This window comes from Aethalodelphis obliquidens, unplaced genomic scaffold, assembly GCF_003676395.1.
Source record: "Aethalodelphis obliquidens isolate GAN/ISIS:26980383/991018 unplaced genomic scaffold, ASM367639v1 scaffold40, whole genome shotgun sequence".
In the NCBI taxonomy this organism is placed as follows: domain Eukaryota; kingdom Metazoa; phylum Chordata; class Mammalia; order Artiodactyla; family Delphinidae; genus Aethalodelphis; species Aethalodelphis obliquidens.
Genome location: NW_020837984.1, coordinates 9,200,314 through 9,221,930, shown reverse-complemented (window position 1 = coordinate 9,221,930; position 21,617 = coordinate 9,200,314). Strand labels below are relative to the sequence as shown.

The 21,617-nt window shown below is 37.4% G+C and overlaps 2 protein-coding genes across 9 annotated transcripts in view; one reads left to right on the top strand and one right to left on the bottom strand.

The window, feature by feature from the left end:
• The window catches only part of VPS54 (VPS54 subunit of GARP complex), a 135,713-nt gene extending 125,065 nt beyond the window's left edge, over nucleotides 1-10,648 (top strand). For 4 of the 6 annotated variants that reach the window (XM_027131811.1, XM_027131810.1, XM_027131813.1 and 1 more), the window contains 4 exons: nucleotides 2,728-2,835; nucleotides 4,753-4,847; nucleotides 8,775-8,876; nucleotides 10,213-10,648. In XM_027131811.1, coding sequence (XP_026987612.1) covers nucleotides 2,728-2,835; nucleotides 4,753-4,847; nucleotides 8,775-8,876; nucleotides 10,213-10,288 — 381 coding nt within the window. In that variant the 3' untranslated portion in view covers nucleotides 10,289-10,648. Of the gene's footprint in view, nucleotides 1-2,727; nucleotides 2,836-4,752; nucleotides 4,848-8,774; nucleotides 10,183-10,212 lie in introns of those variants that run through there. The other 2 variants (XM_027131814.1, XM_027131815.1) reach the window with 1 other exon arrangement.
• Nucleotides 10,649-10,785: 137 nt separating this feature from the next.
• The window catches only part of UGP2 (UDP-glucose pyrophosphorylase 2), a 55,221-nt gene continuing 44,389 nt past the window's right edge, over nucleotides 10,786-21,617 (bottom strand). For all 3 annotated transcript variants that reach the window (XM_027131820.1, XM_027131817.1, XM_027131819.1), the window contains exons 4-10: nucleotides 19,989-20,174; nucleotides 18,547-18,680; nucleotides 17,539-17,836; nucleotides 16,207-16,404; nucleotides 15,415-15,657; nucleotides 12,361-12,465; nucleotides 10,786-11,239 (exon numbers count right to left, since the gene is read on the bottom strand). In XM_027131820.1, coding sequence (XP_026987621.1) covers nucleotides 11,132-11,239; nucleotides 12,361-12,465; nucleotides 15,415-15,657; nucleotides 16,207-16,404; nucleotides 17,539-17,836; nucleotides 18,547-18,680; nucleotides 19,989-20,174 — 1,272 coding nt within the window. In that variant the 3' untranslated portion in view covers nucleotides 10,786-11,131. The remainder of the gene's footprint in view (nucleotides 11,240-12,360; nucleotides 12,466-15,414; nucleotides 15,658-16,206; nucleotides 16,405-17,538; nucleotides 17,837-18,546; nucleotides 18,681-19,988; nucleotides 20,175-21,617) is intronic.

Genomic DNA, 21,617 nt, shown 5'->3' with positions numbered 1-21,617 from the left:
TTTCTTAAGTGTCTTAAAAAGAGCAATTTTTAACTTTGGTGAACTCCGGTTTATCAGTTTTTTCTTTTATTATTCATGCTTCTTGTGTCTTATCCCAATAACTTTTTGTCACCCAAGTTACAAAGATAATTTCCAGTGTTTTCTTCTAGAAGCACTATTGTTTTAGGTTTTATATATAAGTCCATGATCCATTTTTAGTTGATTTTTTTATATAGTGTGGAATAAAGAAGTACAGTATCAAGTTTAAGTGATTGAAGAAACGTGTGGTGAAGGTCAGATGGAAAGGATAGTATCTTGAGGGAAAGCAGTGATGAAGGAAGGTTTTGGGGGTGTGCTAGTTTCCTGGGGCTGCCATAACAGATTCCCACAGACTGAGTGGCTTATAACACAAAAATTTATTCTCTTGTAGTTCTGGAGGATAGAGTGTCCCTAGACCATGCTCCCTCTGAAGGCTCTAAGAATCCTTCCCTGCCCCTTTCTAGCTTCAGGTGCTTGCTATCAGTTGTTGGCATTACTTGGCTTGTAGATGCATCACTTCAATCTCTGCCTCTGTCTTCACGTGGTCATCTTCCCTCTGTGTGTCTCTGTGTCTAAATTTCCCTCTCCTTTCTTTTATAAAAACACCAGTCAGTGGATTTAGGACCCACTCTAATCCACTATGACCTTAAGAAGCTCTAAGTGAACATGAATTTGGAGAAGATATTATTCAACCCAGGACAGGGGGACAGTTAAGATAAGGGGATATTACCACAGTAGGATACTAAAATAAAAAAGACAATAACAAGTGTTGGTGAGGATATGGAGAAATTGGAACCCTTATAGGCTGCTGGGTGGGATTGTAAAGTGGTACAGCCACTGTGGAAAACATTTTGACATTTCCTCAAAAGGTTGAACATGGAGTTACCATATGATCCAGTAATTCCACTTCTGGGTATATACCCAAGAGAATTGATAACATTTGTCTACACAGAAATCTGTACATGAATGTTCATGGCATTATTATTCATAATAGCCAAAAAGTAGAAATAACCCAAATGTCCGTTAATTGCTGATTGGATAAACTATGGTATATTCATGCAATGGAATATCATGCAGCCATAAAAAAGATGAGGTACTGACACATACTGCAACATTGATGAACCTTGAAAGCATGCTAAGTGAAAGAAGCCAGTCACAAAAAGCCACAGATTGTATGATTCCATTTCTAGAGAGTAGTAGTTGCCAGGGGCTGAGGGGAGGGGGGAACGGGGTGTGCCTGCTAATGGGTATGGGGTTTCTTCTTGGGGTGATGAAAATGTTTGGGAATTAGTTGTGATGGTTGTATAAGAGTTTACTAAAAAAAGTTAATTGTACACTTTAAAGGGGTGAATTTTATGGTATGTGAATTATATCTTAAAGCTGTTATTAATAAAGAAGATAAGAGGATGTTTGATATAACTCTAAGCTGAAGAGAGACACACCCTTGAGTGGTCACGACTTTGCTTGGTCCAGTCACACGGTGACTTCCACATGGTTCTGCTGCAGCAGTATATTGGAACTCATCATTTTAATAAACTATATAAGATTAGTGCATCTAAAATATAATTATTTAGCCCAAATTTGTCTTATAAATGAAAATGATATATAATTTAAGCTGTGAATTCTAAAATGTGGGCTAAAAGGTGATTATCTAAATCATATCAGTATACTGTTCCAGACGTAAGAACAGTAAGTGAATTTACCTAATTTAAAGTTTTCCGTATAGATCATTGAAAAAGTCTTCTCTTTATTATTATTATTACTATTTTAAATTTATTTATTTTATTTATTATTTTTGGCTACATTGGGTCTTCATTGCTACGCTCAGGCTTTCTCTAGTTGTGGCGAGCAGGGGCTACTCTTCGTTGCGGTGCACGGGCTTCTCATTGTGGTGGCTCCTCTTATTGCCGGGCATGGGCTCTAGGCGTGCGGGCTTCAGTAGTTGTGGCTCATGGACTCTAGAGCGCAGGCTCAGTAGTTGTGGTGCACAGGCTGCTCCATGGCATGTGGGATCTTCCCGGACCAGGGCTCGAACCTGTGTCCCCTGCATTGGCAGGTGGAGTCTTAACCAGTGTGCCACCAGGGAAGCCTGAAAAAGTCTTCTCTTAACCTTAGGGTAAATATGATTACTATATTGGCCCACCTACCAAGAAAAAGAACATTTTAATTCTACCAGTTATATTGATTTCAGATATGATCATGTTGAACACATTCTTAAAATCATGTTTAAAAAATAATCTGTTAATTTGGAGGGCCTACTTTAATGATTCATTATCGTATATTAAGCCACAATAGTAGCTAACATTTTTTGAGTACCTACTTGGTATCAAGCACTGGTTTGAGTTCTTATGAGCCATCTTTTAAAATCCTCCCAGCATGCCCTTTGAGATATAGAGAAATATCTCACCCAATATAGAGAAGTAACTCACCCCATCTCACATAGCTAAGAATTTTAAGAGTTGGGATTTGAACCCAAGCAGTCCATCTTAAGAAGGGAAGCCACCTATGTTCTTAGCCACTATATTATGCTGGTTCTCTCAAAATAGATTAAGCTTTTTAATGAAAAGTTTTTGAGATTTGCATGAGTAGCACAGATCACAGTTGAAGAGTTAGATGTGTAGGGGCAGAAAATATATGTTTTAGAGAACAGTGGGGACAATATGCAATCCAGAGGACATGAATATAATTCTCATTATTTTTCCCTGCCAGTATGAAGTGAAAGCTCCCGTTCCTTCTGCCTGTTTCAGGAATATTTGTAAGCAAATGGCAAAAATGCATGAAGCTATATTTGATCTCCTTCCAGAAGAACAAACACAAGTAAGTAGTAATTCCTAAAACTATTATATATAACATAATATGCATGCAGAATTGGAGTGTTTTTATTATGTACTTTTGGCACAGTTAAGCTTAGTTCGTATTCCAGTATGATTATTGTTATTTTTTCCAGTTGTTATATTGACTTGATTTCAAAGTGCTCCTTGCCCTGACAGGCCAGAGCAATAGTAGCTTTGCTGTGTAGTCAGCCATTCTAAAAAGCAGATTTTCATTTGTTCATTGGGTCATCAGAGGTCCCAGATTCTACTGACATCATTTATTACATTATTAGTTTGAAAATCAGGATTAGCATTTATCAGTGAATAGTAGAATATGTTACTCACTGTGATTATAATCCAAATTGGATAGGGGAGGAATTAGTGATGGACTTAATAATGAGATGACATATAAAGTAACAATCAATATGCCTTAACATTAATATTTGTTAGATCAGCATAAGTGATGTGTAGTAGGCACAGATCAGGAAAAATAGCAAAATGGGTAGTCTTTGGCACCTCTTACTTTTGAAGTATCCACCCTCTGTCTCTACTGTCTTCCCTACACTATTACCAGAATTCTCTTCACTTTTCGGTGACATTCCTACCCGTGACTTCCCTCGATTCCCTCGCCTAGTACTTTAAAGTTTCCAGTACTTCTTTTCTTCTGGTCTTCTTTACCCACCTTAGTTTGTTCCCTTTATACCAGGTGATCTCATTCAAGTCTAATTGATTGATATGTTATAATTAGTACAAAACTAGTTGTTACATGACTAATGATCTTAGTTTTCACTGGGATTTTTGCTATTTAGACAAGTTTCTTATCAATATTTCAGTTTGTCTTGAATTGGTTGAGTGCTTGGAAATGGTATTTGGGAGCAGAGAGTAGCTTTTTCAGTGTCTCTTCCCTGCTCTTGCGCCTGCTGGTCTCCTTTCCCATGCCACCTCAGACTTCCATCCTATACTAGCTATTACCATTTTTTCATGTTTCCCTAAGTTTTCATTAATCATACCATCTTTATGATTAAATATCATCCAGTGCCTTTGGGGCTCTCTGAGGACTGAGGAGGAGGCTTGAGATGTGGAGCACCCACTAGGGTCTCTTCTTCCTTTCTCAGTCTTCCTAGCCAAGCCATCCTTTTCATTCCACATGTAAGATCCCCCACCTCTGACATTCTGACCTTCTGGATTTGCCATTTGAGTTCTAATTCTAGAACAAGGCTTAGCCAGGTCCAGGAGCTGGGTATATAGGTATTTCATGTATTTTTATCTGCATCATCATTTAAAGGGAACTCTTGTCAAGCTGGGCACAAATTATAGATTTATGTCATTATTGTCACTTGAGTACGAGTAATTCCATAAAACTTTTCCATAGATGACTTTATATATTTTTTCCCATGGGAAATATATTTCACAAAATTGTTTCCATAGATTAATTGTATATAATTTCAGGTCAGGCATTTCCCAAAGAAGTATTGCATTAAAAATCTGCATGTGAAGCAATAAAATACTTCCAAGTAATTGGGAAGGATAACGGTAGCCTTGCCTTTACCATTGTGACTTTTTTCTCTATCAAGTTCCTAGTTAATATCGATACATTGCAGAATTCTCCGTCTCTTTTTATTCTTTTCACCTGTATGGTTGATCCCATTTACACATGCCAGAGGATTTCTACTAAGGGGCAAAAGGCAGTGATAAGTCATATCACTAAAATAAGTACTACTGAAAAGAGCAAAAAGAGCTTTTATCCAACTAAGGAGACAAACTATACTGAAATAGCAATTAAATACTTTCAGAGGAGCATTTTAAAAGTATATGCCAAAGCAAAAGGTTTTTAAAATTTTTCTGCAAATAATAGTGATTACTTACTTACGTCTTCTATGTCAATAGAGCTTTAAGAAACTGAGTTTTATTTCTTTTCCAGATGTTATTTTTAAGAATTAATGCAAGTTACAAACTCCACTTGAAAAAGCAATTGTCTCACTTAAATGTGATAAATGATGGAGGACCTCAAAATGGGTATGTTTTCAATATGTTTTTACCCCGTACTCCCATATTGAACTGTTTGATTGGTTTTTATTCATTATGCTGTCCTTTTCCACTATAATCTTGCCAGGGCCCCAGACTGTAAAATCAGCAGACTTTTGCCTTTTTTTCCCTCTGTGGAGGTGATGTATATCTATATCTATATCTATATCTATCTATCTGTGTTAAAGTGTTTTATAGATGGTGAATTAGTTAACTGACCTTATATGTCCATTTTGAGGCAGTGTACATTAGTAGCACCTCCTTAAGTCACCCAGTAGTCTTCACCTATCCAGACAGAACTCAAAGTCCTACTTTGTATGACTGTGAGAAAGTCACTTAACCTTTGTGCCTTATTTATCAAATGAGAACCATAAAATCTGCCTTAATTCCTTCACAGGGTTACAAAAAATAAGTGTATACATATTTTATTGTAAGCCGTTGAACAAATTATATGTATTATTGGCGAAATAGATTTAGAATCAGAAAACGGGTTAAGTTCTGCCACTTACTAGCTCTATAACTGGGCAAATCACTTACCCTGGATCTTAATATTCTTAGATTTTAAAATAGGGATGATAAAAAGTCCTGTCACAGAATTTTTGTTAAGAGCAATGTAGATAAAGATATGGATTTAAAGATTATACAAAGTGCAAAACGCTGATCATGTAGGTACACCTTTATATGATTTCTGTAGTGTGTTACCTGTTCCATGGATTTTTAAGAGTAGAATATTTTGTTCCCTTTTAAAGGAATTTTAGGCTTAAGTTTCAAACTTATAGGAACAAATATAAAAAACATCTTTTGGAGTCAGAAGTTGGCCCTACCCTTAAAAAGAAAAGAAGTACAGCTGGCCCTTGAGCAAGAGGGGGATGGGGTGGGGGTTGGAGGTGCCGACCCTCCAGCAGTTGACAATCTGAGTATAACTTAGGGAGCTGGCCCTCCATATACAGGGCTCCTCTGTATCAACAATTCCACATCCACAGATTCAACCAGCTGCAGATCATGTAATGCTCTAGTATTTACTGTTTTTAAAAATCTGCGTATAAGTGAACCCACGCAGTTCAAACCTGTGTTGTTGGAGAGTACAATGAATTGATTTTGCACAAAACAATTTGGAAGCTTCAAACTGCTGAATTTGTCAGCCAGGCTGAATTTAAGAGTTTTATGCAAAAATCTGATTCTCTTTTGATTATTACCTGGTTCTTTTTTTTTTTTTAAAGATTTATTTTCAGAAATTTCAAAGCCACAGAAAAGTTCAAAGACAGTATAACAAATATCAAATACCTCTCAGAAACTATTCATAAAAAGCTAATTAAAGGCCCATTACACTCATACTTTTCTACTTTTATTCACGTAACTAAATCTCGCAGGTTGGTTTTTCTCAGACCAGTAGTTCTGAAGCATCCAAGTTAATTCATCACCTATTATTTTCTTTGTTAATAAAGCTATTTGGGGGTTGGTACCACCTTAGAGATCTTTGTTGTCACATACTTTTAAAGACACTAATACTGTGTAAGTCAAACTATGTCTTTGAGCGATCACTTGAAAGATAGAATTCCCTGAAAATTTCTCTCTAGACTCTAGCCAAAGACATAATAAACTACCTGCTTAAAAGGAACTTTTGTTCCTGAAATGGCTCTAAAATTTTACCTTTTTTTTTTTCGAGGTGAAATTCACATAACATAAAATCAACCATTTTATAGTTAACCATTCAGTGGTCCTAGTGCCTTCGCAGCCACCACCTGGGTGCAACTGCCAGCCCTGTCTAGTTCCAAACATTTTACTACCACAAGAGGAAATCCCAGACCCATTAAGCAGTTGCTCCCTATTCCTTCTTCTCCCCCATCCTGCACTTTTTTTTAATGTGATTTTTTTCTCTATTTTAAGATATTTTTAAAATAGACATATGGAGAATATTATATTCCTGTTACTTAGAATTGATCATTATTAACATTTGTCATTTTCACTTGGAAAAAAAAATGTTCATCATTTTTTTTAAAAATGGCATTCCAAATGGAGCTTAAGTACCCCTTGACCCCATCTCCAGTCCTTTTCTCTTTCCTCCAGCCCTTAGGCAATGTTTCTAGTAAATCTGATCTATATCCTTTAAGTCCTTCTCATTTATTGTCTCTTTATCTAAAAAAAAAAATGTGGAGCTGTTTTATGAATTTAATTTACTTACATGGTATATTGTACATATGCTGCTTGCTTTTTTCCACTCAACATTGTTTATGTTGATATATAGAAATTGTCCATTTTTGATTGCTTTATTGCATTCTCCCACATGAATCAACCATATTTAATGTTTCCATTTCACCTGGTGATCGATTTTAGGTCATTACTTTCTTCCATTACAATCATGCCACAGTGAAGATCTTTCCTTATACATGTGTAATGGTGTGATCATTTTAGGGTAGGTACATAGAAGTGGATCACATGTACGTTTTCACTCTACTAGGTTTTGCCAGAATTTTCTCCAAAGTGGCTATACCAAGTTTATATGCCCACCTTTATTCCACATCTTGCCAACATTTGCTGTTAGATTTTTTAAATTGTTGCCAGTCTAATGGGATACAGTGGTATTTTGTTTTGATTTGCATTTCCTAATGTTTGTCATCTTTTCACGTATTTGTCATTCAGGTGTTCTCATCTGTGACTTTTCATATTCTTCACCCATTTTTTATCTTGGGTATTATCTTTTTCTTGCTGATTTTAGATTTTTGCATATGACCTCAAACTGATCCTTCATTGGTTATATATATTGCAAATATCTGCTTTTCTTTTACGTTCTTTTATCAAATATTTTCAACTTTGATGTAAAATATATATTTTCTATGTACTATCTTGTATAGACTGTAAATAGTTGACTTGATATTTTAAAATGGAGATTTCTGTTAATTTCGTTTAATTTTTCATGTGGGAGTCTTGCCTTAAGACTTTGTTCTTTTTTGAGCCATTGCTGTCAGTTTCAGCATACTTACTAATTTAGACTTTTTATGGATTTTAAAGCACCTTGACCCAGATGAGTTTCAAACAAAAATATGGTCCTTACTGAATTCTGCCATGTGACAAAAGCTGAAACATTAAGTACATAAGTATGAATGTATTTATAAATTAGACTCATACATATATTAAGGGTGCTTAAAATACCTTTGCCCCCTTGTGGTCCAGCAATCCAGAACTTACATGCTCTTTAAAGTATCAAAGCTGCATTTCCTCTTCTTTTACAAACTACTAAATCAAGATCTCCTATTTGTTTCTCCATGGGCCAAATCTGTCAACGTACACGTCTAATCAGACCAGCCCCTACTTTTTGTGTGTGGAGCTTTGGTATCTGTTTATCATCTGAGCATTCTTTCCAGGAGTGTTTTTTCAAGGATAGGGATTAATGTGACAGCTAAATACTTAAAAGTATAATTCTTTTTGTCAAGTATTGTTACATCGTCAATAGCAAGTTTTGTATCCAGCAGTACTTAACACATGAGTCCCAGCCTTCATTTAACTTCTTAGGATGGCATTCAGGAAACCTTGTCTGTCTTTTCCTTGAGTTCAACAGTCATATACATGTATACTCTATTCTAGTGACAGCTGATCAAAAAAAGAAAAGTTTAACTTGTTATTTTTCTCTATTTCATACTGTTCTAAGATAAATTTATTTTATTGGGCAGAATTAATTATGAAACAGTCCAACCTGCATTGGTTTATTCCTTTTCAAAACAACACTGTTGAAAGAGTGAACATTAAATGATCTAACTATAAGATAGTAGGAATCATGCTGAGAGAAATATATTGACATTTGGTCCAAATTTTAAATCATAGTCTAGCAGCTAGGATAGGACTCAGATTACTCTGTGAGCATTGCTACTTTATTTGAAAAGAAAACATGAGATTAAAAATAATTTTCTTTCCAATGTTTAGGTTGGTCACAGCAGATGTAGCTTTTTACACTGGAAATCTTCAAGCCTTAAAAGGCCTTAAAGATTTGGACCTAAATATGGCCGAGATCTGGGAACAGAAAAGGTGATGACATACTGGAAAACTGGGTAGTTCATTTTACCATGGGATGTGTATGTTTGTGATGAAAATATGGATGCCTGTGATTCAAGAACTGAACCTGGAACCCAAAGTGAACTGGGGTTGGGGAAGGGGAAAGGGAAAGTATCAGTGTTGGGAAACTGGGATTCACTGGGATCTACAAGGAATGCCATTTGTGTGCTTCCTTCAGTGAGGAGTAACTGATCAGGTGTCTATAATATTTTTCATTCTCTCTGGCAACAGACTCAGGTTTCTTTGGACCAAATCCAAAAGAACACATAGCTGTAACACAGCTGTAGTTGACTAGAATGCTCTGTATACTTTATATTAAAAAATGCTTTGCATTTCTTCCAGTGCAATGAAATTCATATGGTGTCCCACCTTATTTAATGATGGTACAATTTAAAATATTAAAATCTTACTCAACCTCTGTAGAAAGTTTTCTCTATGAAAGTAAAGCTGTTTGAAAAATTATTTTTTTACAGATCTTTCTATAAAAATAAACATCTTTTGATTGCTTGGATTTAGGAATTCAGTTTTTGTTTTAGTGACCAATGTCAAGTTTCAGGCTTTGTGTGTCACATATTTAATCTATCATCATCACCACTGTATGTCAACTGCGTAAAGCCTTCCAGAATAGTCTAAATACTTGAAAGACTGATCATAAGTAATAATTAAAGAGTAAGATTTTGGTGTTCATTTATGCAACTACTAATTTAAATACTTTTCAGATGTGGTGTATGAAAGCCTGCAGTTTAACAGCTGTATTTTTATAAAAGTATCTATGCAGGGTTGGGGTGTTTTTCCTTTTTATTTCTAGCAGAGGTAAGAATACATTTTCTTATATTCTGCCTACTTATCTAAATGTTAAAATGAGATCTCCTCATAACATTGAAGTATGTCCCCTGCCTTGGGTTCTTACTTGTAAGTAACTTTCAATGTGTATATGAACAAAGACCAGGGAGAAACAGAACTGTTAAAATATAGGCTGCTGTGTTGGGGCCAGAAATATAAGGTGATGAGTAAGTTATTTAAAAAGACTTTTATAACACCTACCTTCAAAATTAGAATCAGCAGCACTCTATAAATGAAAGTGCCTGTGCCTCACTTCACACCAGGAATCTTGCCTAACCCTGTCAGAGTGCCTAACCTTGTGGTGATTATGTACAATGAAATAGTCTTATTTTGTGCTCTTTGTTTTCCTAAGAGGAATTCTTTCCTTTATCATTATTACAGAGGTATGTCATTGGTTCTTAAACTGTCTAAAATAAAGCTGTAAAGAATTACCAGACTTTAAAAGACAACTTTTTTTTTTTTATAGTAACAGTAAACTTATTAAACAGGCAGCTTACTCAAAAACACGTATGGAAGAATTGGAAAATGTAATTGATTCTTAGAGAAAAGCTGAAATTCAAACTACCAGCAGACCTCATTTGGGTTATTCAAGAACATTTTTCAGTAACAACAAGCAAGCTTCAACAAGTGAAGCTTCAAGGAAAGGTAACTTTTTATAACGTTATACCCCACCCGGCTATACTAGAGAACAAGGATGTGAAAGAAATGCCCTACCTCTACCCACCCCACCCCCTTCAGCTGGGAAAAGAAACACCACTTTGTTTCAATAAATGGAGAGTCTATGGAGAGCATGGCAGGCATCCCAGCTTTAGAACTGGATGAAAGATATTAAATACCTTCAAGTTTAATTCCTGTGGAAATAATGATGTGGTTAAGATTCTCAGAAATGCAAAAACTGGATTTGTTAGGTAACTGGCTAGTGAGTACTTCAGTGTTCCAAGAGCGAGTCTTCCAACTGACAGAGTAACTGTTTAGCAAGAGTAAACCATTTTTCTTCACCATTTCATAAAGTTAGCATTGAAAAGTATAAGTGTATACATGATTGCTTCACAGCTTTATTTTTAAAACCACAAACAGTTCAAAGTGACCATCACTGAGGCCTCTGTTAAAAGATTTTCCAGCAGAGCTACCCCAGTTTTAAGATTAAACAATATTGCACTTTAAGATGAATTTAACTTTCAGGATCTTCTTCAAAAAGAAAAGTACTGCTTCCACCTGTGCTTTTCACAGACTAAAAGCATACCGCAGAAAACTCAACTTAAAAATTAACACTGCATGATACAGTAACATAGTAAAGTACCTGCCTATTTTATAATCCTAGAGAACATTTCATTGTAAGAAACTGTTTAACCCATAATTAGTATAAAGTGCACAATATTTTTCATTCAGTGGTCCAAGATACGAAGGTTCCCAGATACAATCTTGTTCTCTAATACTGCTCCAGGTGGGATGTCAATTCGGTCACCGTGATTTGCGATGATGATAACCGTTCCCTAAGTGACAGAAAAAACAAAAAACAAGAGTATACTTGCAAGTGCAGCTGAAAATGCAATTGATTTTCTTACAATTATCAAGTTTATGTAGAACTTCACCTACAATGGAGTAAGTGTATTTATAAACAATATTACACATGAAAAACAAATAACACATTAAGGAAAACTGTAATGTGTCCTGTCACAATACTGGCGGTAGCTGTGGTACCATCTCTGATAAGGAGGCAAGGAATCTAGCAGTGGGAAGCAGGCCAGCGCCACAGAATAGGCGGGCCCTTTCCAAGAACTACTTGCAAGGCCACCAGCATTATCTACCTTCGTAAACTGAAAGGTGCTTGGTTTATATTTACATACAGGTGTGGGTTTTTTTGTTTTTTGGTTTTTTTGGAGAACAGTTCAATGATTTATATTTCATGTCTTAAGTAAAACTGTTTAGATGAAGCAGTATCAGCAATAATTATATATATGTTGTTTTGTTTTTTTCCCAAGATCTGTAAGTAGCTTTAATAGGAAGAACACCTGAAATCTAGGTATGGAAGTTTTAAAAAATATTTGATTAGGAAAAAACTGTTGAATCTTTGGTTCTGAGCTTTAATACTCATACCCATAGTCCTTCCTATTTCTTATGCTAGGCTGGAATGATACTCATCAAAGTATCCAAGCACTACAGTAATGTGAATGAACATCATACTGATAACAACAGATTAACAAGAATAGATTATAATCAGTATAAATGAAGCTGTCATTTTTTTCTACTTTCATTCAGATTCAAATAGTCATCTTTTAGTTAACTAATGCTAATTTATCAGTGATTCTATTTTAAATATTGTCATATTTCAATAAAATAGTACCAATTCAATTATTTAATAGTGTTTGCTTTCCATTTGAATGCTATACTCCACAAAATGCCTATACACAATTATATTTTAACTATGTTGTATATTTATGGAAAACAGTATTAATACTAAATATTGTAGTAAGCTATTTCATTTTTAAAATGCATATCTTATAAACAATCTGGTACAACCTAGGAAGTATTCCTTAAAGGTAAATTTAGGACTAGAAAATGAAACCTGTCTTGTAAAGCTATAAGAACTGTAATTTTCATCGTAACCACACACCTTTAATGAAACATTCTTGCCAAATGTTACATCTCCTGAAACTGTGAGGTGATCCAATTCAAGCATATCTGGTATACTTTCAAATCTCCTTAGATAATCCTGAACCTGAAGGAAAAATGTAAACATAAAAACTGTTTCAAAAATGGGTTAACAGAAAAACAGGGATTAAATTAACAAGATAGTTTGCTTGAACTGTAAAACATTCTATTTATGTCCAAGCTCAGGCCTTCTACGGGAGGAACCCTGTTTATTAAGCACTCACTGTGCGTGCAGTGAGAATTTACATATCCTGTGCAGGAGAGACCAGGAGATATGAACATTGTCCCTACAATCAAGCAATTTACACTACAGCTGAGTAGATCAGACATTTAAAATAACAGTAATTAAATAAAAAGATAAACAACCAACACGCTAAGAGCCAGATGAGTGGTTCACATAATCTGGAGTTAGTTGGAAAAAAGAGAGAGATCATCATGGTTCGAAGCAAGCTAGACTGGAGCTGGGTTTTATGGGATGGGTAGGATTGAGAAGAAGGAATATAGTTCAGGAAGAGCAACAGCACAAATTATCATTATAAATGATCACTATCTTTGCCTCTTATTATTTCCTTAGATTTACCGGCACTAGAAATAGTCCTCTATGGCCTTGTTTCCTATTTTGCTGAGAAAAACAGAAGCAACAGGAAAACTTCCACTGGCTTCTACCACCACCACCCACTTGCCCTCTAGCCCATTACCGTGTCCCTCCTAGTACTGGGGTTGGACTATTTCTATTCCAACTTAAGGCTAACTCTTCTTATGGCTACTGCCCGAGGATACTGTCCAGCAATTCCTTCTCCCTCTTCAATGTTCCTTCCCTCTTGATTGTATCAACTCCCATCAATGTATAAGACATGCTATAAATTCTCTCAACTTAAAAAAAACCCTGTAAAATCTTACATCCCTTTCTACCTATAGCTCCATTTTTGTTTTTCTTTAAAGCAAAACTCTTGAATAAGTTTTCTACACTCACATCTCCAATTTCTCTTCTATTCTCTTTTAAATCCATTCCAGTCAGGCTCCAAAACCTCTCAACTGTTTTATCTAATGGTAAGTTCTCATTCATCTTACTTGAATCGGCAGCAGCACTTGACTGCAAATGATTAGCCCCTCTTTTCTTGAAACATTTTCTTCATTTGGCTTTCAGGCCACACACATTCATGATTTTCTGCCCAGTTCTTCATCTGCAACTCCTCAGTCATCTTTGCTGCTTCCTCCACCTCATCCCCACCCTCTAAGCCTTCCAGTCCCGCAAGGCTCAGTCCTTGGACTCCCCACCCCCCTTTCACTCCCTAGGTGATCCTTATCTCATGGCTTTAATTACCAGCTATAAAGTGACAACCCTCAAATTTACCTCTTTTCTAGAGCTCTCCTCCACACTCATACATTCAGCTTCTCCATTTGAAGGTCCAAGTACAGTATCTCCAAAATTTAACTCCCCATTCTGCTCCCCCTAAACCTACTCTACCCAAGCCTTCCTGTGTCTCAGTAAATGGCAATTCCATGTTGCCAGTTGCACAGGCCAAAACCTCAGAGCCATCCTTACCGTTCTCTCTCTCTCACCCTCCTACCTAGTCCAACAGCAAGTTGTAGGTACAACTTTCAAAATATAATGTCAACATTTTTTCACTATTTCCCCTACAAAAACCCCTGGTCCAAGCCAGGATTCCAGCAACAGCCTATTCCCTTGTTTCCCTGATTCTACCCTTGCCCACCAGATTGGTCAACTTGACCCCTCAGCTCACACTCTCCAATGGCTTCTCATCCCCCAGAAAAAAAAAAAAAAAAAGCCACACTCCCAATATTCAATTACAAGGTTCTACACAATCTGGCCTGTCATCTCTCTGACCAACTATCTCCCACCCCCATCCCTCACTTGCTCACTGTGCTCTAGTGTCCGTAAGACATGTTCTTCCTCAGAGCAAGTAGCCATTGCCCACTCAGCCCCTGTTCTCAAATTGAGGCAGCTAAAGTTCTTATCTCCTGCAGGGTATGGAAGAGGCTAGAAAGAGTAGGAAGGGAAGATGAGGTTAGGTGGAAAATGATTAGGAATCTTACCTCAGGATGTGGGCAGATGGTGGGTCCTTGTAGCACCAGGATTTTCCCAGCCCAACCCGGCAGATGAGGGAGGCACGAAAGACCAGGGAGACTTCTAAAATGCCTGATGCTATCTTGGAAATTCTAGCCCAGCCACAAGACCCAGAATGATAGCCCCGAACATATAAGGGCAAGTACACACATCCACACCAGGTGACACTAAACCACAACCAGGACTAGAATAGACTTGCATAGCAGGACTCTATAGGCCAGCCACAAAAGCTCACCCTGTCACTTCATTAACCTCACAGCATTTTATGTGATTAAATTTTTTGGAGTCCACTTATCATGTTAGGGTCGGTTTTACTATACTTGCTATTCCTCCTGCCTAGAATGCTTTTTGCCCCAGATACCTGCATGGTGTACTCAATTTCTCAGTGAGGCCCTCTGGCTACCCAATGTAAAATGACACCACCACTGCCACACCCACACATTCCCTACTCCTGCTTTATTTAGCATTTTCCATCATTCAACGTACTATACATTTGTCTTACTTGCTTATTATCATCCTTCCCCACTAGAATATTCAGGAAGGCAAAGATTTTAGTCTGTTTCATTTACTGCTAAATACCTGGCACCTAGAACACTGCCTTACACATGGTAGAGGCTCAATACGTTTTGTGAAACTAGAATTAACATTCTCTCACTGATGAAAACAGTAATGGTCTTAAACGAGACATAAGATAAAATGTCTTAAAATGTAAACATTCTTTTCTACTCTATAGCAGTTGGTTAAAAAATGAGTTACATTTTCACCTTCTATGATTGATTCCCTTTAAAAGACAATAGAGATGGAGGAATATGATAGATCAGCAGCAAAGACTGTAATTAGATTCCAATTCACACGTGTATCGTATCTTTATAATTACACATTTAAGAAATACAAATCTACACGTATATCATCTTTATAATTACGTACCTTTGTAAAAGAACTGCCTAATTTAACCAAGGGCACTGTAGGAAATTCCCGCTTTTCACTCATTGTCAGAGATCCTGCATTAAGGCTGTAGAGGTTTGACATCACAAGCAAGAGATCTGATGTGGTTTTGACAGGCAGAAAACGGCTCCTAGGAACATTAATACCTAGAGAGTTCTCAAAACTTTTAATGGCAGCCCCTACTGCAGTTTCCAACTGAATGACATTCAGGCCTCCATCCAAAGTCTGTAAGAAAGGGAGCAGGAGAGAGAAACAGAGATTTCAGCAACTTAGTTCCACATGGGCTAGCTAATACTTGGGGAGTGGTTTCAGAGATCCATTGAAGAAAACAGAATTTTGAGAACTGACATTTCTCAAGCCCCTACCATACGCCAGATGCTTATATATATGTGATCTTTTTCAGCTTCATAACTCTTCTCAGTAACATTTCTATTTTATGAGAAAGAACCGAAGGTTCAGAAAACCCACACAGATGCCTGTGACCGAAAGGCCTATCAGTACCAGAGCAACAGGACTGAGGTGGGCCCTTTACTTTTGGGCCCAGTGCTCTTGCCACTGCCACAGCCCAGGGTCAAGTAAGGGCACCATGGCTTGTCTGGCACACTAAAGGGATGGGTGTCGACTCTGAAAGACAGGGCCAGGAACTGAAGAAGCTAACTAGGCGAAAAGCAGTGACCCATGGAATAGATGGGCCAGAGGGAGTGGGCAGTGGGTCTGTGTGTAGCATGCTGTGATCAGAACCAGGGAGTCTGATGGCCTGCAACTTTGGCTTACCTTTGGATTTACAATGATTTCCATGTCAATAGCATTCTGCTCCTGCAGTCTTTTAACTGCTGCAAGAGAGATCCATAGGTTGTTTGTATTAAATATTTTGAATTTTGATACAGATTTGAACTCATCAACATGTGCTTTTGGCACTTGAGCAATTTCCACCAGTCTCAATTTGCCTTCATACTGAGTGAGTGTTCCACCCTAGAAAGGCAGAGAAGAGTGAGTGCCTCCACATCTCTCCCAGTTACAGCCGTACTACATTGTTTACAGTCTACGAACGATATAGAAAAGACACTCGTGACAAAATGCCCCAGAAATAAAAAGCATTGGCAGTGATTTGATCTGTGATACAAAGCAACACATGTATTAAAGTAGAACCAAAGAAAATAATTCAGGTTGTCTGTCATCTTATACTGTATACACGCCCTCTTGTCCACAATAAAAGCCCTGGGGAGTACATCAGAGTCTTCCTCACTTTCCAAAGATCTCCTACAAGAACAGACATTCCTCTTATTCTCAAACCACAGACCATTACCAAACAACCGATCCTACCACCTCACAACCCTGCTCTGACTACCTCTAAGATAAGGGGAGTAAAGTCAAGACAGGCACAAGTGGAGGGGAAGGTACCTCTGAGTGGCCTTAGCCTAGAGGCCATGGCAGTGTGGGAAGAGGGAAGGGACGTCTACTCATGTGTGAAGGGGTCATTTGCAAGAGGCATAGAACCCAGCCCCGGGACCAACCATATTAGTATTCACACATTGCCCACTTTTCTTACTCCCTGAGGGTGAGGAGAAAACCTTGTGTACCATTCCATCAAAGGCCAAGTGTCATCACAACTAAACATGCAAAGTGAAAAAAACAAATTTTTGCTTTGTATCAAACTGCTTTCTTTTTTTACAACAACAGATATTACAGTGATAAAAAAAATATACAGAGAGAAATACATATTATAGAAATAGTAAATTTTCATTAAAGGAATAATTAAATAAAAAACACTTAAGCACCAAACTAGAAGAATATTAATGGTTTGAACAAAGTTACTGAAAGTGTTTTCACATATGTTTCAGATTATCCTATAAATATATGTGGAATTGTTTTCAGTTAAAATTGCCCATACAGATTATTCAAAAAGTAAAGATGATTTTACTACTATTAAACCTGAATTTATATACACACTTATATCAGATGGAACTTAGGGTACTCTAGAGTACTATCCCACTTTGGCTTACAATGATGTTATCAAGTTTCTAAACACAGAAACTTTCCAATAAAAAGTTTGAACTATGAAATGTGAAGATGTGAATCCCCAAACTGCTTCCTCTCAGTATTTACCTTTACATCTGCACGTGTTTTATTTGTGACTTCCATGACAAATTCACAAGGTTTTCCATTGGGTGGGTTCATTAGATGATTAAGAATATAAAGATCCACGGTGGCACCCAGATTATCTATGTTGGACACAAAAATATACTCTTTGCCTTCTCCTATAAAGGTATCGAGCAAACCAGAGTTGTAGAAACTGGCGTAAATATCTCCATGACCCGGAGGGTACCAGGCTTCTGTATTTTCCCCTGAGAACGATACATTCTTTGCTACAGGTAGTAAAGATTCTTTATTAATCCTCGGGTACCTTAAAAAGAAAAAGTTCTTTTTCAGTATCAACTCTTTAGAGCATTCCAGACCTTCAAGTAAAATAATGCATTTAAAGTTAAATAAAACTTCCCTCCCTTTCAGTCTATCAGTAGTAATTTAATCATAAGTGAATCCATTTAAGAAAATCTCTCATTATCTGTGTTGACCCAAAAAATCAGCTTCCTAGATAGTAATATTTGCTGCAAAAAGAAAAGTATTCCATGGTCATGCAGATGGGAGGACACCCCATATTTTTAAGACATTAATATATTTTATGACTTCTTAAGAGAGGAGAGACATATTAAGTAAATTTTCTCAAACTTATTTGGTGGTGAGATTGTTCTTTTCCTTGAAAACCTATTTGGGAAATGGTGTCCATTCTCACCAACAGATATATTCAGAAAATCAATAGCAGGTTAGTACTTTCGCAGAAAATCAACAGCAGGTTAGTACTCAGGGATGTCTGCTTCCTACCACTGGCGAGAACCAGAATCTCAGGCAGATTCTCTTTTAAGAAGTCCAAGTTACATAACCAGAGTGATTGCAACTATCACATATCTATTAACAAATGTTCAGCTTTTAAAGGCATTAAACACTTGCAGTCTTTGGCACTTGTACATCTTGAGGCTGCTCTGTTTAAACAAAACAAAGAAGTCCTTCTTTCCCAGGAATAACATCCCCCAGAGTTAATTCTTTTACTCCTTGTACCTGCTTTGATTAAAAGTGTAGATTTTCACACGACAGTGATTATACTTCTGTAGTATTTTTTTTGTATCTTCATCCGTGTTAAAAGAGTTCATTAGAACAAGAGGAACATCTGTATTGTAGGTTTTGTTCAAATGCTAGGGAAGAAAACGACAATCAGACTACCCAGACTTACTTTTCTTTTGCTTCAAAGTGTAAAATTAACTCTCCGTGGTTAATCACAAGATGTCCAAAATATCATCTATAAGTAGTAAAATATATAGATTTGCAATAAAATGTAACTATTTAGCATAAGACATTTTGCTAATCAATTCACCATGTACTTGCTCATTAAGTCACAACCCTATGAGATAGAAACTACTGTCTGCATTTTATGGATGGCTAAACTGAGGCCCAGAGAGGTGGCAGGTCGGTGGCAGAACAAGGACACCGCCCCCCTCACCCCCGCAGTCTGACTCTGCAGCTGTGTGCCCAGCCACAATGCCCTATGGCCTTGCTGGATGGGCAAACACAGACTAAGCATTTACTCTGTGTCCAAAGCACTGTGGAGATGAAAATACAAATGTTACAAAGACACGTCTCCCTATTCTCAGGATTCATGTTAAGAACTGTAATTTCACCCCAACTGAAATCTTTTCCATCTCTAGAAAGAGCTAAGAGGCAACAGAGTGAGAAGAAAATACGATATTAGAAGTCAGACTGTCCTATGTTCAGAGTTTGATTCTGCACTTACTAACTAGCTAGGGAAACTTGGGCAAGTAAATCAACCTCTCTGTGTCTTGGTTTCCTCATCTGTAAAATGGGGATGATAATAGTGCTTATCTCACAGAGTTGTGGAGAGGAACAAATGAGTCAATTCATGTAAAGAGCTCAGAATAACACTTGGTGTACAGTAAGTGCTGGATAAACGTTAGCCACTATTATTGTGGTTGATGGCACCGTATGAGACACTAGGGATAAAGAGATGAAAAAGATAGGGCCACTGCCCCTGAAGAGCTTATGGTCTATGATTAATGACTTTATGGACTATGATCAAGAGAGACGCCAACAACAGTTCTTAGCATCCACGGTGCCCAACCAGATACATGAAATTTTCCCCAGCCTCCCAAAAGAGGTTAATAAAGCCAGATCATCCCAGCTGTGATGAAGGCTACCAGAAGACAGACAGCGGGGAGAGAGGTGGGGAAATGAAAGGAGAATCCGAAGAGATCCAGAGATTTCAGCGCCACAAATGCTATTTAAAGATCAAAAGCTTTTACATCACCCTAAGGCTTTGCTCTTAGAACACCAAACCTTTTCTATACACTAATAAAGAGACTAAAGGTAGCAAGCTCCTTGACTAGTTCAAATCTACGTCTGTTATTTTATAAGGTAACATTTACAATACCCTAAAAACTAAAAATGATTTTGTTAGCTCGTGAGAAAGGCTAACAGCTACTACTCACTTCGATTTGCTGAACGGTCAGATCCAGAAAGGTATTCTCATTCCTCACACCAATCAGACTCTTCGGGCCTTTGCAGCCCATGCTGGTTCCCAAACCACCATTGAGTTTCACCACCACCAGCTTGTTCAGCACAGAAGATATGTTATCAGGTAAGCCCCTGGCCTTTATCTTCTCATAGGGTTGAATCTGAAATTAAAAAAAAAAAATTATAGAATAATTCAAACAGCTTTATAAAAGGTTAAACCAAATCAATACCAAGGTTATTTCCATGCTTCCTTAAAGAGGTCTGCTTTCTCTGTAGAAAGTTTCAACTACATTTCCTTTAATGTCCAGGGCCCTTCTGGTTCAAAATCAAGTTCTCATCGGCAACTTCCCTTCCACAGAGAAGTAGTTCAGCAGTTCATTTACAGTACAATGGAGTACAAGAGGGGGAAAAGTTACAGTCTACAAATATTTGTCTGGCTGGTGAGAACACCCAAGTCTCGTGGACTACCTTCAAAAACTCAGAATTCTCAATTTGCATCAACATAGCAAATAGGGTGCACAAAACTCATCAAATCTGTGACTATTTCTGGTACACTATGAATCTACTTCAGTTCTGGAGAAGTATATATACGATCACACAGTTCTTGGTAATATATTCATGCTATTCCTGGAGACAGTGCCAAATACTCAAAACAAGCTAACAGTACCTGCTCTATTATGGTTCACAAGGGTGTGATTATTGCAATCTGAAAGTCTTTTTTTTTTAATTTTTTTAACAAAAGCAAGTTTGTCTGAAAGAAAATGAGTTGTGTAAACAGTAAAACAAGTTCGAAATGAGCATAGAACCTTCACCTTTGATTCATCCCTCACAGGGAAGGAACAATGACACAGTGGAAGCTCAAGTTCTTCTGTTTAAAGAAGAGGCACAAGCAAGTCTAAACATCTTATAACAAGAATGAAAGTTTTTAAAAAGATCACAGTATATTTTCTATCCATTTACAGAAGAACATTTGTTGTTATTTTTCTTTAATGAAATAAGTCATCAAATGTACTCTTTGGTTACATGATGGTGGAGGATAGATAACACTTGAGGGGACTGAAAAAATAAAACCCTATCATACACTTTGCTGTTTTCATGTTCTACTACATGTAGGTGTGTGTGATGGTGTGTGTGTGTATGTGTGTGTGTATGATGAATAAAGTCTATGATTGGAAAAGGAGTTGATGGGCTCACATTTCAGTGATTAGGCTGTGAAGGCAAAAATCCCTTTATACTTGGTCAAAAATACAAACATGTCAAATGTGGATTCCTGGCCACACACTTCAAGTATCTATTATTGAGAATTTCTTAGGCACATTATATCTACTCAAAAGAGTCATTAGCGGGTTTCCCTGGTGGCGCAGTGGTTGGGAGTCCGCCTGCCGATGCAGGGAACACGGGTTCGTGCCCCAGTCCGGGACGATCCCACATACCGCGGAGCGGCTGGGCCCGTGAGCCATGGCCGCTGAGCCTGCACGTCTGGAGCCTGTGCTCAGCAACGGGAGAGGCCACAACAGTGAGAGGCCCGCGTACCGCAAAAAAAAAAAAAAAGTTGTTAGCAAATGGGACCAAGCCAATTATTTTCCAATTATCTTTTAAAAGCC